The sequence below is a fragment of the Eptesicus fuscus genome, chromosome 5 (genome assembly GCF_027574615.1).
Source record: "Eptesicus fuscus isolate TK198812 chromosome 5, DD_ASM_mEF_20220401, whole genome shotgun sequence".
NCBI lineage: Eukaryota > Metazoa > Chordata > Mammalia > Chiroptera > Vespertilionidae > Eptesicus > Eptesicus fuscus.
In genome coordinates this window covers 31,199,275-31,216,198 of record NC_072477.1, presented here as the reverse complement: position 1 = coordinate 31,216,198, position 16,924 = coordinate 31,199,275, and the positions used below count along the sequence as shown (strand labels likewise).

General features: G+C 37.6%; 1 protein-coding gene across 1 annotated transcript in view; it reads right to left on the bottom strand.

Moving 5' to 3' along the window:
• Positions 1-16,924, bottom strand: part of KCNH5 (potassium voltage-gated channel subfamily H member 5) — a 258,352-nt gene that overhangs the window by 206,302 nt on the left and 35,126 nt on the right. The window contains exons 5-6 of the mRNA XM_008138968.3: positions 10,773-10,888; positions 6,833-7,225 (exon numbers count right to left, since the gene is read on the bottom strand). Of these exons, the coding sequence (XP_008137190.1) occupies positions 6,833-7,225; positions 10,773-10,888 (509 nt within the window). The remainder of the gene's footprint in view (positions 1-6,832; positions 7,226-10,772; positions 10,889-16,924) is intronic.

The window sequence follows — 16,924 nt, the reverse complement described above, 5'->3', positions numbered from 1 at the left end:
CCTTCAGTAGGTAATTGGATGAACAAACTGAACAAATTATGGTACATTCAGACAATGAAATATTATTCAGTAGTTTTTCTTTTTAATGAGTTCATAACCATGAAAAGACATGGAAGAATCTAAAATGCATATTACTAAGTGAAGAAGCCAATCTGAAAAGGTTACATACTGTATGATTCCAACTACATGACATTCTGGAAAAGGAAGAACAATGGAGACAGTAAAAGGATCAGGTGGTTCTAAGGGTTCGGGGGACAAAGAATCAATAGGTAGAACACAGATGATTTTTAGGGCAATGAAAGTACTCTGTACATTACTATAATACTGGATACATATCATTATGCACTTGTCAAAACCCAAAGAATATACAACACCAATGTAAACTATGTACTTTGGATGAGAATGATGTGCCAATGTAGGTTCAATTGTAATAAATGTGGTGGAGGATGTTGATAATGAGGGAGGTTACACCAGTATGGGGGCAATCTCTATATGGGAAGTCTCCATACTTTGCTCTTAATTTTGCTGTGATCCTAAAATTGCCCTTAAATATAAAGTTTCTTACCAGCTAGGCAAACACACTGATAAGAAAATCAATCAATTCCAAGGTGGACTGGGCAGTGTTTCTAAGGATTTAATAAGATTAAAACTAGAGCCCTAACTGGTTTAGCTCAGTGGATAGAGCATCGGCCTGCGGACTAAAGGGTCCCAGGTTCGAGGCATGTACCTTGGTTGTGGGCACATCCCCAGTAGGGGGTGTGCAGGAGTCAACTGATAGATGTTTCTCTCTCATTGATGTTTCTAACTCTCTATCCTCTCCCTTCCTCTCTGTAAAAAATCAATAAAATATATTTTTTTAAAAAGATTAAAACTAGAAACACTAAAAAAATTACATAATTCCTACCTATACCACTCCAACATTATTTTTATTTATCTATAGGCTTTAGTGGAAAAAATGGCAATCAAATTGTATTGAATGGCAATTTCTAACACGCTATTTTGAAAGAGGGTCTAAGATTCAATAAAAGAGACAAAAAGAGATTCTAGGCTGACAAAAGTCATTAAAATCTACAAGCATAATTAGCTGCTTTGAGTTCCAATTCTTATTTTGATTATTAGATAAGAAATAAAAATGTACAATGTAAACATAAATGCTAAAATGAAGTGATGCAGGTAGACACTTGACCAGAATAATTCATTTAAATTTTTTAAAATTATTAATAAGCCACTCAGAGAAACACAAATACCACATGATCTCACTTATATGTGGAATCTAATGAACAAAAAAACTGACAAACATAATAGAAACAGAGGTATGGACATATGGAACAGACCAACAGCTGTTAGAGGGGAGGTGGAAAGGGGGACTGGATGAAAGAAGGTGAGGGATTAGCCAGAGAATATATAAAGTGTTCCCCAAAAATGTATACACACACTTTGAATAATTATAAAGGCAATGTTTATTAAAATACATTTCATTTTCAAAACTGAGCTATCAGCTGTTAAAGTGTGTAAGCATTTTGGGGGAGACACCCTGTATATGCATAACCCATAGATCACAGACAATAGTGTGGTATTGGTCAGAGGGAAGAGAAAGCAAGGGCTGAGTGTAGATGGGCAAAGAGCGGTGAGGAGGATGGGCGCATCTGTAATAGTGTAAATTATTTTTAAAAAGAAAATTACTTCCCATAAACTTTTCTGAAAATTAGAAATATTTTTATATATTTCCACTCTGCAGTCACTGACTCATTTATTTTGCCTCCTGAAACAATGCATGGGTTATGTTTTTCCCAGCTGCCACTTGTACTGACCTAGTTTGTCATGTTTACCACTTACAGATACCACTCATTGTCCTCTGAATTCCCCATAGTATGTTTCCTAAGTTCAATTATGCTACCAAACAGCGTGTTACCTGCAGCTTCCCATCTTTTTCTGATGTTCTCTAATTCGGCTCTCCCTCCTCTCCCAGAAATCACGCTTTCTGGACTTCCCAGAGCTGTCCAAATGCACGCCACAAGGCAGCTTGTTTCTATGGCTTGGATGCATAGTAACAACATCTTTTACCCTGTTATGGTTTCGAGGAAATCTGCATTACTTCTTTTCAAACAGAATGCTTTTCTTTAATGGACGCTGTCTTCCCTGCCTTCCAGTTCTCTTTTTTTAAAAATCACATATCCAGTTCATGAATTCCTGGTAAATCAAATTACCTTCAGCGAGCACAGCAATTGAGACAGTCTTGAAAATAAAGAGTGCTATTAAGGCCTCTAAGTCATTGTGGACCTGCATCATGTTAAAGGATCAAACTGTGATTTTCAGACTTGCCTTTTCCCAAGCCACCATTAGCTCACTTCCTCACTGCTAAGTTCTAGTTTGTTTTATGTCATTGTACAATTTCCTAAACCTTGCTGACACTTCATTGCTTTAAGTCAGTGAGTCACCACTAAGCACTCAGAGCAAAGAAAGGATCACCAAGGAGATGGACCACATTCTGCACCATCACAGGGCTTATAATCAAGCTGAAGAAAGAAACATATAGAAATGAAATAATAATACTCCTCAGACAGGAAGAATTCTACAAGCAAAATTCATTCATGTCTCTTTTCCCATTTATTCCTCATAATTACCTTGTGATATAAGTCAGGCAGGCATTCCTTCTCTTTTTTTTACAGTTAGGACTGACAGCCAGAGAAACCATTCACAACAAATATGTCCTAGAGAAGGCATAAACCCAGATCACCAGACAATTGGTACAGTGCTCATGAACACACATAAAGCAACAAAACAAAAGTAATTTTAAAATAGGAATGTACATGTACGTGAGTAAAGATAAAAGATGGTGAAGATATTCATTAGAGTTGCTTGGGAATAATGTAAGAAGGCTTCCTTTAAGAAGCATGTTCCAGAAAATTGGATATTATATGATAGATAATGAAGAGGCAGCCTACAGGAACTGAACTAAAAATAGAAGGCCAAAAATATATAAAATTATATCAGCAAAGAAACTGGTAGACATGTGGATAACACTAAATAAATGCTGTAATTAAATAAGACAATAATATAATAACTAAAAAGAGAAAGTTAAAAACAATGTGGAACCAAAGTACAAAACAATAATAATTTGAAAGATGAGAAAATGAACAGAGGTCTTTGAATTATTGAGGAGAAGAGAAAAGACAACAATAAGTCAAATATTGATGTGAAAATACTGATCCTGATGTTAAGAGTAATCAATTAGAAAAACTTCCAAACCAGTGGGGAGACCCAGGAGATTAAAGAAAACTTCAATCAACCCAAAAGATAGAAGAAAACTACAATAAAAAACACAGAGAATAGCAAAGAAAAAGCAGCTTAAAATAGAAAATAATATACCCTATAAGTAAATTAAAGTGTAATTCATCTCAGTAAATTTACATAGATAAAATTTGCCAATTAGGAAGATGTTCAAAATCTATAGACTGTTTATGAAAAATACAGCTACAGTATAATAATCCAGAATGATAAAAAGTTAAAGGGTAGAAATGTATACCAAATTGAATTTAGCTTTAATAGTATCAACCAATAGACCTTAAGCAAAAAAAGAAAAGAAAAAAAATACATTATTAGGTACAAAGAAACTTAGAAAATAATATTGAGGATATCTCCCAGAACATATAGCAAAAAGATAAAATATTGAGAAATAGGAAAGGGGAACAAAAAACAAGGAAATTAGAGGACTAGTAGTCCAGTAGGTACAATATCCAAATAAAAGGGTTGCTGGAAGAAAAAAAATAAACCTGAGAAAAAGGGGGAGAAGGTGAAGAACATAAGAAAAAATCGAGACATGCTCTTTCCAGATTGAAAAGGCCGCCCAGTCAGTGCTCAGGAAAACTAATGAAAATGGACCCACACTAAGGCATTTCATGAGTAAGTTACAGCTCTGGGACAGAAAAGATACACCAAACTTTTAGAAACAGAAAATAGGTCATGGGTAAAGGATCAGAAATCACAATGGCTCCGAGTTGCTTAACAGAATTATTAGAAGGTAGACTGCAGTGGCATTATGACTTTCAAAATTCTGAAGAGAAATGATCTCTAGCCTGGAATATTATAGCTAGCCAAACTGTCAATATGATGGGAGGGTAGAAAGAAGAGATATTTGCTCAAGAAAATGATGTTGAGAGAATATTGTTTTCATTATTATAATAAGGAGAGATTTCGACAATTGATAGAGAGATTAGTGACAAGCAAATGATAAAAACAGACAGTTAGCAACTCTCAGGAAAATGGAAAGTACAAAAAGGAAAAGTAACCAGAGCATTATAGCTGCAACTTAGCTATAAGTAGCATATTTGTAGTCTTAATGATATAGACACCCAATATTTATTGAACCCCAAACGGATAAATCTATATTGTGAGAAGGGGGTGATGGAAATAGTGCATGTATATAGTAAGGACGGGGCGGGGGGTGGGGGGTTTAAAACCTCAAATTCCATAGTGAGAAGTCGGAGACAAGACCTAAAACTGAAAAGCCAAGTGGTAGGTACATAATCTTACTGTTTGGTGACATGGAAGCAAATAACAAAAGAATCCTCCGAACAATTTAAAGCGGCTTCCTCTAGCTTCTGCCCTTTTATAAAACCAAATATTGCCAATTATTCTTCATATATTCTACCAATTTATACTCCCTGGAGCAATGTATGAGAGTGCCCACACCATCACTTTATCAACTCGGGTCCCCTGGGAGTGATGCCAAGTCAGGGTTAGATGTGCACGGATTTTACTGAAATAAATGCCTGGGAAGGATAAAGCGAGGAGGGAGGACCACAGTGCAGTTCTGACACCTGTAAGAAGGGGATGAATGATTGGGTAGCAACAGCCTCAGACTACAGTACCTGTAAAGGGGAAGTCCAGAGCAAAAACTGCTCAATAGGAAGTTCTACAATGATCAGGAATAGAGGAGTTATAATGTTACCCCCAACCTTAGCCACTGGGGAAATTCCTAGCCTTGGGGAAATGTGGCTGCAGTGTGTGATCAGAAAACGCAGCAGCTGTCCTCAACTGTGTTCAGTGGTGTGTTGGTAAATGATGAACAACCGGTTCTACAGCAAGTTAAAAGAAGTTCTGTATTTGTAGCATTTGCAGCTTTCTGGGTGTAAATACTCCACTCTGGGCAGTTTCAAGCCACCAGTGTGCCAGTGTGATGACTCACTGAAAGCTGAGTTTGAAAGCTGCTAACAACTGGCTTTCCCAAACCAGAGCCGGATCCAGCAGGACACTAGCTGCGCTCCACGCAGCAGTTTTCCTGCAGGGAGATCTGAGCAGGGCGCCTCCTCAGGCACAGTACCCACCAGCCTCAGCCTCGTGTGTCAGCAGCTACTTAACCTTAACAATGTGATTGCTAAAAATAGTACGTCAGTGGCATGTGTCGTTTTACTTTGTATTTTCCTTCATATGAATGAGGCTGAGGACCTTCTGATGTATTTATATATTATACCAAATGCATTTATTATGTAATGTATTTAATGTATTTTCTTTCCTATGAATTGAATCAATCCTTTGATTATTGTATTGAAATCTTTATGTCTATGTTCTAAATAACTGAAATCTGAATGTATTAATTTTAATGTATTAATCCATTTAGTGAGTTTAATATAAATTCTGTTTATTATCCCCTTATCACAAGATTAACATTTCAAAACCAATTCCTCGAAACCCTTTCCAGAAGGTAAATAGGAAAGAAATAAATGTACCTTTAATTGCTTGATATAGGTAAAATCCCTAATTAGGAAATAAATTACTATGATTCCTTTTTCACCATAATTTTTAAACTAACAATTACATGTACAGTATCAAAATATAATGTCTATATGTAATATTCAGGCAAATAGATTTTTAAATATACTTAAAGTTGATTGAAAATAGAAAATTTTATGGGGAGGAAAGTCACTGAAGAAAAGTTTAGATCTACCTCCCAACACACATAGAACAACAACAGCAACAACAACATAGTGGAGAATTTTCCATTTGAAAGTCTTCAAGGACAGTATAGAATCTTCAGGGAAATTAAGTTTGTGATATCATTATGAACACATTTTAATAACAGATATATTCTATATTGGCTCATTTATGTATTATTAGTTGAGATGACTGGTTGCATTGCATTAGCTTGGTGTAGCAAGTTGAAATTATCCACTATTAAATTAGAGGCTAAGAAACTCTGGATGAAATTGTTTTAAAATATACATGTTTCAAGTATTTTTGTTGTGCGGATAACACTGAATTAGCAGAATCTCCAATTAGACAAGATATCAGAAGACATCTAATACAGTCTCTCACTAAAAATAAACTTAGATACATTTACAGCAAAAGCTATAAAGAAACCAAAAAGGCAAAAATTCAAGAACTGCTTTGCCACAAAAGTTTTCTTCTTATGTTAATCCAACCACTGCTACTATATATATATATCTAGTATATATGGTAACAAAAGAGCTATGGATGTATGGAGTTTTAAAAGGCTACAGTTTTTTCAAGTAAATACATGTATTTAATTAACTTTCAATCAATTATCTAGTTCATGAACTGTATTTGACTCCAATGTTGCTGTTTTTCTTCTGCTCCACCTCTTCCAACCAGAGCCTCCAATTCTCCCAACCACAACTTCCAACCTCAGCCATTTTCCTAGTTATTAGTCTTTTCAACCAGAAATCAGGTGGGAAAAGGAGGTAAAAGTTAATTGGTAGCTAAAAAGAAGTTTTTATTATCTACAAGTTCCTTTTATCCTAATTTTCTCAAAACATGATCCACAGTGCTAAAAAAAAAAAAAAAAAAGAGAGAGAGAGAGAGAGAAACTTACCTCATCCACATTTTCAAAGGCATTGATGATGTCATAAGGTAAACAAGACAACAGATCGATCACAAACCAAGTTTTTAAGTAGTTCATCCTTATCAGCTTGGGGTCAGAAATGACCTCTCCACCAGGTCCCACAAAGGTCGTGTGAAAATTTAAAACAATATCAACCAAAAAAATAACGTCCACCACACTGTCCAGCACCAACCAGGCTATGTTGTTCTGCTTCGTTTTGAAGGAAACATTATAAGGAACCATAATGGCGGTGTAGAAGGTAAGAATTAAAATCACCCAATCCCAAGTAGTTTTAAAAGCACAATAGTGTAAAATAATGTGTGGTGGCGTCTTTGGCGCTTCTTGCTTATACTGAGGAAGGATATCTGATCCCAGCTGAAGAACCTAAAAGAGAGAAAATGCACATATAAATAATGTGGACATATTTGCACAGTCAGAAATGAATTCATACTTACTGGCAGTCAAACCACAGCCCATTATCATGACTTCTGGTTTCAAGGCCAGTCACACCCTATAATTCCATCTCCTTCTTCTCCTGAGTTTTACCAAAGTTAGTTCAAAGGAATTCATCCCAAGTCCAATCCTTCTACCAAAGTTGATCTGACTGCTGCTCCATCCGTCTTTTTCTCCAGTGGCCAATCATTGATGCACAAATTCGGGTACCATATACAGAGGGTAAGGGACCGAATAAAGAGGCAGACCACTCCAGATGGTAGGTGACAGTTTTAATAAGCAAGGAAACTTCTGCACAAGGCTCATCTTGGATGGACTGCAGATGAGTAGATCTCTACACCCACCTACCAGAATCTTGAAAGTTTACATGTAGACCTGCACTGGGCTCAGTCATGCATGCTGTACTGATGGTCTTAACACAGAGCTCTCTCAAGACTATGTCCTTGAAAATGGCTCCCACTGTGGGAAGGGTGAACTGAGCATACATTCCAAGGACAGGGGAAGGGGACCAATTGCCCAGGTCCAGCTCAAGGGTCAAACAGCAATCACTTCCTCCCAATGGCCTCCTCCAACACCAACACTGACCCACGGCACTGCTGGACATCCATTTCTGGGAGTGCCTTCTGTACACTCACTTGGCAAGCATGCCTGGAATCACAATCCAGGACCGCTGGCTCCCAACTACTTGCCTGCCTGCCTTCCTGATTGCCCCTAACCGCTTCTGCCTGCCAGCCTGATCACCCCCTAACCACTCTGCTGCCAGCCTGTTTGCCCCCAACTTCCCTCCTCTGCCAGCCTGGTCACCCCTAACTGCCCTCTCCTGCAGGGTTGATCACCTCCAACTGCCCTCCCTTGCAGGCTTGGTCCCTCTCAACTGCCCTCCCTTGCAGGCTGGGTGCCTCCCAACTGCCCTCTCCTGCTGGCCATTCTGTGGTGGCCATCCTGTGTCCACATGGGGGCAGGATCTTAGACCACATGGGGGCAGCTATATTGTGTGTTGCAGTGATGATCAATCTGCATATTATTCTTTTATTAGATAGGATAGAGGCCTGGTACAGGGGTGGGGGCCAGCTGGTTTGCCCTGAAGGGCGTCCCAGATCAGGTGGGGGTTCCCTTGGGGTGTGGGGCAGCCTGAGGGAGGGGCCTATGGTGGTTTGCAGGATGGCCACGCCCCCTGGCAACCCAAGCAGAGGCCCTGGTATCTGGAATTTATTTTCCTTCTACAATTGAAACTTTGTAGCCTGGAGCAGAGCCAAGCCTGGGGCTCCCTCCGAGGTCCGCAGCCATTTGTGTTGGGGTTATAATTGAAACTTCGTTGCCTTAAGCGGGTGGGCCCGGCCAGGGTGTGCGGAAAGCTTTGCTTCCCCTGTTGCCGGCGGCAACCCTGGCCTGCTCTCTCAAGCTCCATTCTGCCGCCATTTGTTTGAATTTTTTACCTTTTTATAATTGAAACTTGTAGCTTGAGTGGAGGCTTAGGCCTGGCCAGGGCAGGCAGAAAGCTTGGCTTCCTCTGTTACCTAGGAAACCTTGCTCTCTGTGGCTGTAGCCATCTTGGTTTGGGTTAATTTGCATACTTGCTCTGATTGGATGGTGGGCGTGGCTTGTGTGTGTCGGAGGTATGGTCAATTTGCATATTTGTCTATTATTAGATAGGATACTTAGTGCTAAGTCTTATTTGGGCTTTTATAAACATGTCCGCTCATAAAAGTATGACTCTCTCCCAAAGCTAACAGGTCTATTTAGAGCATAAAACAATACAAGTCCCTCTGTTAGCTATGGTCCGAGAACAATGGCAGAACCCTTCAAATTCAAGGAACATACTTAATTCCTAACCCTCTCCAAACCAAACTAATATCTTCAGCTAGTGAAGAAAGTTACTCCTGTGCACTTCAACTCGCCTTTCTCCAGCAGAACAAACTGATGAACACATGCATTTAATTTCTCTTTTCTCAGTTATCTCAGAATATTTTGTGAATGCCCAGTAAGTGCTCAGCATAGTTTTGGTACCTTGATCAGCTTTTTGACATCATTCATATCAGAAAGACAAATGAAGATTACAGAAGACACGAGAACAATAAAGCTTTGAGCTGCCTCGGAGTTCTGTGCTCATTCCTTTTCTCTCTGGTTTCAATACACTGACTCTGGGTAACATGGTCTAATCCTTGGCTTTAACAGCCATATCTGTGAAGATGACACTGAGGCCTTCAATACAAACTCAAATATCCCTCTGGCACCTGACCCATAAGTCTCCACTCAGATTTCCTGTCAGGCACTTTAAACTCAATATGTTCAAAACTGAACTCATTATCATTACCTCCAAACCTTCTCTTCCTCCTCTTATATTTACCATTCTATTAGCCAACAGCACTCACTATCTACTTAGTGATCCACACTAAAAACACAGAGTTGACCTGGACTCATCCCCTTATTTCACATTCAAGTCTAACCTATCAACAAACATGTTGACTCTGATCTTGATGTGTCTGCAATCTGCCCACTTCTGCTTCTGTTTCCCTTCATTAAAGTCATGGTCATCCCAGCTGAATGTCCACTAGAAACTCTTAACTGGTTTCCCTATCTACTCATTCATCACAGAGCCACCAGGTCAAGCAGGGGTTCTTAAACATTTTTGTGCCATGGATCTCTTTGGGCAATCTGGTGAAATCTATGGGCCTCTTCTTAGAATAACTTTTTTAAATTAATGCAATAAAAATATGGGATTACAAAGGAAACCATTGGGACCAATCTCCCATTAAGAGGTTTCTCTGTAGGATGAATGCAATCATGTCACTTCCCTGGCAGATGGGACACCAACCACCACTGTTTCACTATATGCCACTTTAACCTTTCCTTCCCCACCTAACTTCACCCACACTGAAGTCACTCTCAAAGTCATCATACTATCTCTTTTTGAGCTTTTGTATATGCTGGCCTCTCTGGCAGAAATAACCTTCTTTACCTGCCTCTTATATTTGTCCTTCAAGATTCACTCAACCTCGGTATCATCTCACTCAGGTAGCCCTCTCCAGAGCCCCGCATATGCTCCCACTGCACCTGTCAAAATATTATCACATCCTATTACTGGATTCCTCTGTTAGGTTTTTAGCTCCTTAATGATAGAGCCCATTGCTTATTTCATACCTACATCCTTTGCAGAGTACCAAGTACAGAGCAAACCCTCAATACGTGTGTGCTGCATCCATAAATGGATGAATGCATGAACTCCCTATCTCATTTGCTCAAAGGACACCTCACACTCCACAGACATCACCTGGGATGTTATGAACTGCTTTCTAATTTCAAAAGTAGGAGAAAATAAAAAAAATATATGAAATTTCTATAACTCTGTAAAGGAAAAATAAATTATCAGATAAGCATTTGTAAAATAATAGCCACAAATATCAATACTGAATCATTTGGGAGGGGGGTAATGTACCACCACCACCACCTTGGAAAGCAAAGTAAGTTTCACACTTACTTCAGCTAATCTTGAATGCTTGTGGACCACCTCTGTTTTATTCATTGGCGTGAGCTGCTGCAAAACACTTCGGCTATTTGTCAAAGCCCGTGTCAATCGGGCAAATTTGGTCCAACCTTAAAAATAAGAAGAGAAAGTCTCAGTTTTTCACACATAAGCAACATTCTTGATAATATTCAAATGATCTCAGAAATAGCATAACATCCAGAACTAATGACAAGTATCAACCAAAAGTATTTTACTTCTATATAGACTCATCATATATTTCAAGTGTGGCTGTAAAATAATAAGTAATTTTTATGTGTGGCCTTTGTGTTTTGCTCATATCTATAATACAGTCCCAGTAGCCAACATGGCTCTGTCCACAAAATTCTGTACTCCCATTGCATTGTATAGGGTTGGTTTTGCTTTGTTGGATAAAAGTGACAAGAATGTCTTTAGATAATAGTAACTATATGTTGGCAAAATATGTGTTCAAATATTTCCTTGTGGTCACTTTTCTTTCTTACATCAACTGATTACTATAATTGCACTGAATATTTTTAGAAACTTCCAAGTCAATCTGATACTTATTGAACTTTCATATTTCTAAGTCAGGTGATGTTATACCCCTTGGTACATCTGAGTATTGGATTAAAAGACCAGCCTATTTTCATACCCGGTGTACAATGTTTACCCAGAAAATATTTTGGAAAAAACATTGAGGATATACTGAAGGAATACGTTCAATGACACATGGAAGAATACAAATTACCAAATGGAATGTGTTCCCCCATTTCCTAGGTTTAGGGCTTTTTTTGTAATCCTCATTCTTAAATAGTCATCATTTTTCTCAAGACCCCTTTACCAGCTGCCTTGCCTCACTTTCAGCAGATTACCTCATCAAATAAGTTACTGAAGAAACAAAAGCTATAAGAAACATGACAGTGTTCCAGTTCCCTTCCATCCCTCCACCTCTACACGCACCCACATGACACTGATTCTTGCCTAAACTTTATCATCTCAGAAAATTAGGCATTTGCTCATTCCTGATCATTCATATGTTCTATTCATGTACATATCAGTGGTTTCTAGATTTTTCACTATCACGAACAATGTCTCAGTGAATTTCCTTAGGCCTATCCTTCTGTGCTCTTGGACACGTCTAGAACCGCCTATGTTATTAGCTAAATTAGTTCATTTGATCTGTCACCAACCCCCACTGTACAAACTTTGAAAAAGTTGAGCAGCCACACTGTCTAGGTCAGAGGGAAAAAAACACATCAGCAGTTCTAACTTCTCCCAGAGATACATTTACTGATCTCACCTTTACAGAGACCTGACTGTGTGACTGATTACTCAGCACAGTTCGCTGATGTTACTTAGACGTGGTCGATACAGGATAATGTGAACAGACAGATGAATATGAAGAGCCTAATAGTTGCTCTGTAAGTTGTTCATGGTATTATGAGAACATTTGTTCTCCTAAAAGCTCAGGATGCCAACTCCTTCTTAATAAAACATTAGTTTAGCTCTATTGGGTTGCAATTAACCTCTATGTCATGGACTGCTTAATCTTAAAAATAAAAGGAAGTTGCAGAGGCAGTTAAATCAATCTACTGGACTGCAATACAAGATTCTAATCCATAAGAAAAAAGCTTAGGTAAACAATTATACACTTGGCCAAAGAGACTACATGGTATAATTACTCATATTTCATCTGTTGTTTCCTCTCTAAAGAAAATTATTGGCTTCCCACAGGGGAAAGTTGCTATTTTTTCCTTTATTTTCATCCTACAGAAAATTTTTTGTCTCAATTATTGGCATTATTGGCACAAAGATGCCATAACTATTTGGCACAGGACATTTCACACTGTAAGTGTCTTGGCAATTTTGGAATCTGTTTGAAAATACTTACAGTATAAATGGGCAGAGATTTGAGCCATCTCTTTTAGAACACATATGGCTAATCAACAGAATGGATTTCTTGGCTGTAATTTTTCCCCTTTGTATTATTATAAATGATGTATTGAGTACCACTGACTGATTACCTGAGCAACAGTTCCAAGACCTCAATACCAGGAACAAAAGATAACAAAAACACTTTGCCCCCTTGTATTATTTTCAGTAAATTCTGTTGATTCAAAACAGTACAATTCTGTCAGAACCAATCAATGTATTCTCAACTTGTGTGTGTTTTTGTTGTTGTTGGTTTGGGTTTTTGTTGTTGTTTTGTTGTTGTTTTTTGTTGTTTTGTTTTGTTTTGTTTGTTAAAAAGAAGAGCAGGGGGGAAATACCATTAAGGTGAAAAATTTGTAGGGAAAAATGGACATCTTTAAACCCAAACAATAAGTTTCCACTGGAAAGAATGAGTCAGCACTGTGCCATAGAGATGACATGGGATTGGAAATCAGTCAGACTTTGGGTGTCAGGACCTTCAACAGTAAAATAAGAGCAGTAGTTTCCAGAATTATAGAAATGCGTGATAAAAACTATAAAGTTCCTGCTACATGTTAACTACTTCATCCAAACTGCTTTCCTTCCCCTCCAATGGTTTTTGCTACCATCCATCACAGTATAAATCAAAGGTATTGCTGACATCACTCAGTGCCATTCATTTTAAAGGCAAAAATCAACAACCGAGCATGAAGTTTTGGTGATCATAAAATTCATTTTGAAGAAGAGCTACACTCAAATTAGTTGGCTGCTGTCAGTTTATAGTTACTATCCCAGATACCATTGAGAAATAAAATTCAGATTTAGCCAGTGTACTCAAGTCTTTCAACCATACGTTTCTTGGTAAAAATACCAGAAGTAGGAGATTGATGTCAATCCAATCAATTCTGGCAAAACCTCAACAGAATTGGGCCCTTGTTCCAATCACTGGCACCTTTTCACAATAAGAAGGTAAAACGTCCTTGCTCTGGGATTAAAAGTTGCATTCTGGTTTGCCAGCATGTGGATTCACTTGTCCTTCTGCATCCCAAAACACTGTTTCCTATATCCAAGGGAAATGCTCTCAACCTACTCTCTTGCAAGCATCCTCAATTCCCTGACCCCTGATCCCTGATCCCCTGAGCTCCCTGATTCTTTTCCTCTTACTCACCTGACCAAATTCTAACTCTGGTTAAATCCAACTCTTTACCTACTTCTATATCTGTACACCTTTGACCTGACATGGATGGAGTAAAACACATAACTATGTTCACAGATACTAGTGAAACTCAAGACCACTGGCCTCAAGTAGACATTAGTGCTGCTCAGCAAACCTGATAGATTGCCTTTGCCCAATCTCTTCTCCACACTCACAGATTACTATTCATACCTACTCCTCTCTCCTCACACCTTTAACACTTCCTCACCTCCTTCCCCATCTTTACTCTCAATTGATAATCATGAATCCTACATTACTGAAAAATACAATCAGAAGAAAACTTCCACTTTATACATATGTTTGTCTGTCCCACCTATTAGGATATGAGGGAAGGAACTCTGTATTTCCAGGACCTAGAATAGTGCTTGCCCCATACTGTGTGCTCGACTTGTACTTTGGGTTTTTTTAATGAACAAAATAGATAAACAAGGAAAATAAAATAGTCCTAGAAGAGTCATAAAAAAGCTCATGTTAACACATTTCGGACCAGTAGTTTTATTGCTAGATTTACCCAGTGGGCAGATAAGTTTCTATTGAACGAGTACAAAAAATGTTTTACATAAATGTTAAAGGCATGCTTTAAAATTAAATACCCATTGCATTTTGAAGTTATTTATTACATGTTCTTACAAGCTAATATCTTTTTAAAGAATTCTCGTGATTGGCCACAAGCCTTAGAACAGAAAACACAAGAATTCTTGTGATCCGTCCACAATATGTTAAGTAACTCTGTTTAACCCAAGGCTGAATGAAAAGTAAATCTTGTCTCCAACCTCAATTCTTTAGCCCCAAATCACTTTGATATTATGGTCTTATCACAAAATCTCATTTCCCAAAAGTTCCATGGTCCCCTTGACTCAACTTAAAAGGTTGAAAGATACAAATTTTTGCCTACGTTTCAAAACTTGCTTTCGTATACTGCTAGTTTTATAGCATTGGTAGGATGATTACTTCATGGCATAAATATTTTATCTCTATTGAATCCTTCATATTAAATTTATAACTCGCATGAATAATAGAATGTTACTCATATACACCATTCATAGTTACCTTGTGCTATACTTTTTTCAGCAATCTGTTATGTATTTGAAAGATGTGGAGGAGTCTCAAAATAAACGTCTATTCAAAATAAGCTCTTCCTCTACAAATTCTGGCACTAGAAAGAGATAGTTGAATCCTTTCCACAATGGGGTCAGATTTTTTCCTATAGAATCTAATTTGCATGTCTATCAAGCACTTAGTTCAAAATCAAGTGATCTGTGTTGTCTGGAGTTTATTCATTTTTTGTAAGAATGGATTATGCATTCTAAGAGATTGTACCTGACAAAGAACTCTGTGATCCTGATGTGCAAATGCAGAGATGAAGGTGGAGGCAGGAAAATGGAGACGCATTAATTTGAAAAATAAAATTCAACCCTTAATATTAATACCCTTTCCCCAATGCCATCAGAAAATGCTGCCAACTTTCATTTTCCATAGATAGGCTACAAAGTTACTGGCACCACCTTTAATGTTCAGCAGATCAAAACTGTGAGAAAGTAGTATATTCATTTTGGCCAACATTAGCTGTGCCATGACACCACTTGGTGTAAATTAGAGAAAACAATAGGTATCATCAGCTCTTAGTTGTAGGTTTTTCATAGACAGTCCCTTCTCAAATTGATGAAGTTCCTCTCCATTCCTACTTCACTAAGAGTTTTTATCATGAATGGGTGGTCGGTTTTGTCAAACGCTTTTTCTATGCAAACTGATATGATCATATGTTTCTTCTTTAGCCTGTTGATATAGTGAATTACAATGATTGATTTTTAAATGTTGAACCAGCTTTGCATATGTGGACTAAATCCCACTTGGTCATTGTGTGTAATTCTTTTAATACATTGTTGTATTCTATTTTGTTGAGGACTTTTGCATCTATATCCATGAGAAATTTTGGTCTGTAATTTTCCTTTCTGGTAATATCTTTTTCTAAGTTTGGTGTGAGGGTAGTGCTGGCCTCATAGAATGAGAAGAGTTCTCGCTACTTCTATTTTCTGGAAGAGACCATAAATTTGACAGTAACACCATCTCCACCAGGTGTTTTCTTGTTTTGGAAGTTTATTAATTTATTTAATAGCTATAGGACAATTCAGGTTATTGCCCCTAGTGTGAGTTCTGGTAGTTTGTATCTTCAATAAATTGTCCCATTTTAACTAAATTACCAACGTGGTGGCTGTAGAGTTGTTCAAAGTATTTTTTTTAATCTTTATTGCTGTAAGTATTACATATGCCCCTGTTCTTCCCCATCCTAGCTGACCCCCCACACACACACACCCTTTTTTTTTTTTTTTGCAACGCTTTAATGTCCATGGATGGCCCTTCTTTAATTTCTGATATTAGTAATCTGTGCCTTCTCCATTATTTTTTTTGTTAGCCTAGCTAGAGGTTCGTTAACTTTAATAACCTCTTCAAAGAATCAGCTTTGGATTGTAGTGATTTTATCTAATGTTTTTCTGATTTCTATTTCATTGATTTCTGCTCTAAGATTTATTCACTATCCAGCTTGTTTTGACTTAAGTTGCTCCTCTTTGGCTTACTTTTCCAAGGTGGAAGCTTAGGTCATTAATTTTATATCTTTCTACTTTTCTAATATTTGCATATAACGTTATAAATTTCCCTTTAAGCACCCCTTTTACTGCATCCCACATATTTGATAAGTTGTGTTTTATTTTCCTTTAGTTCAAAATATTTTTCTGACTTATTTTAAGGCTTCTTCTTTGACCCATGGTCTATTTAAAAATGTATTAATTTCCAAAAATTTGAAATTTTCTAGCTATCTTTCTGTTTCTGATTTCTTGCTTAATTCCATTGTTGTCTAAGAATATACTTTGTAAGATTTCTATTCTTTTAAATTTATCAAGGTATGTTTTATGGCCAGAATGGGATCTACCTAATGAACACTCTATTTAAGCTTGAGAAGAACAGGTATTCTGCTGCTATTGGATGGAGCACTTTGAATTTTCAAACAAACAAATGAGCA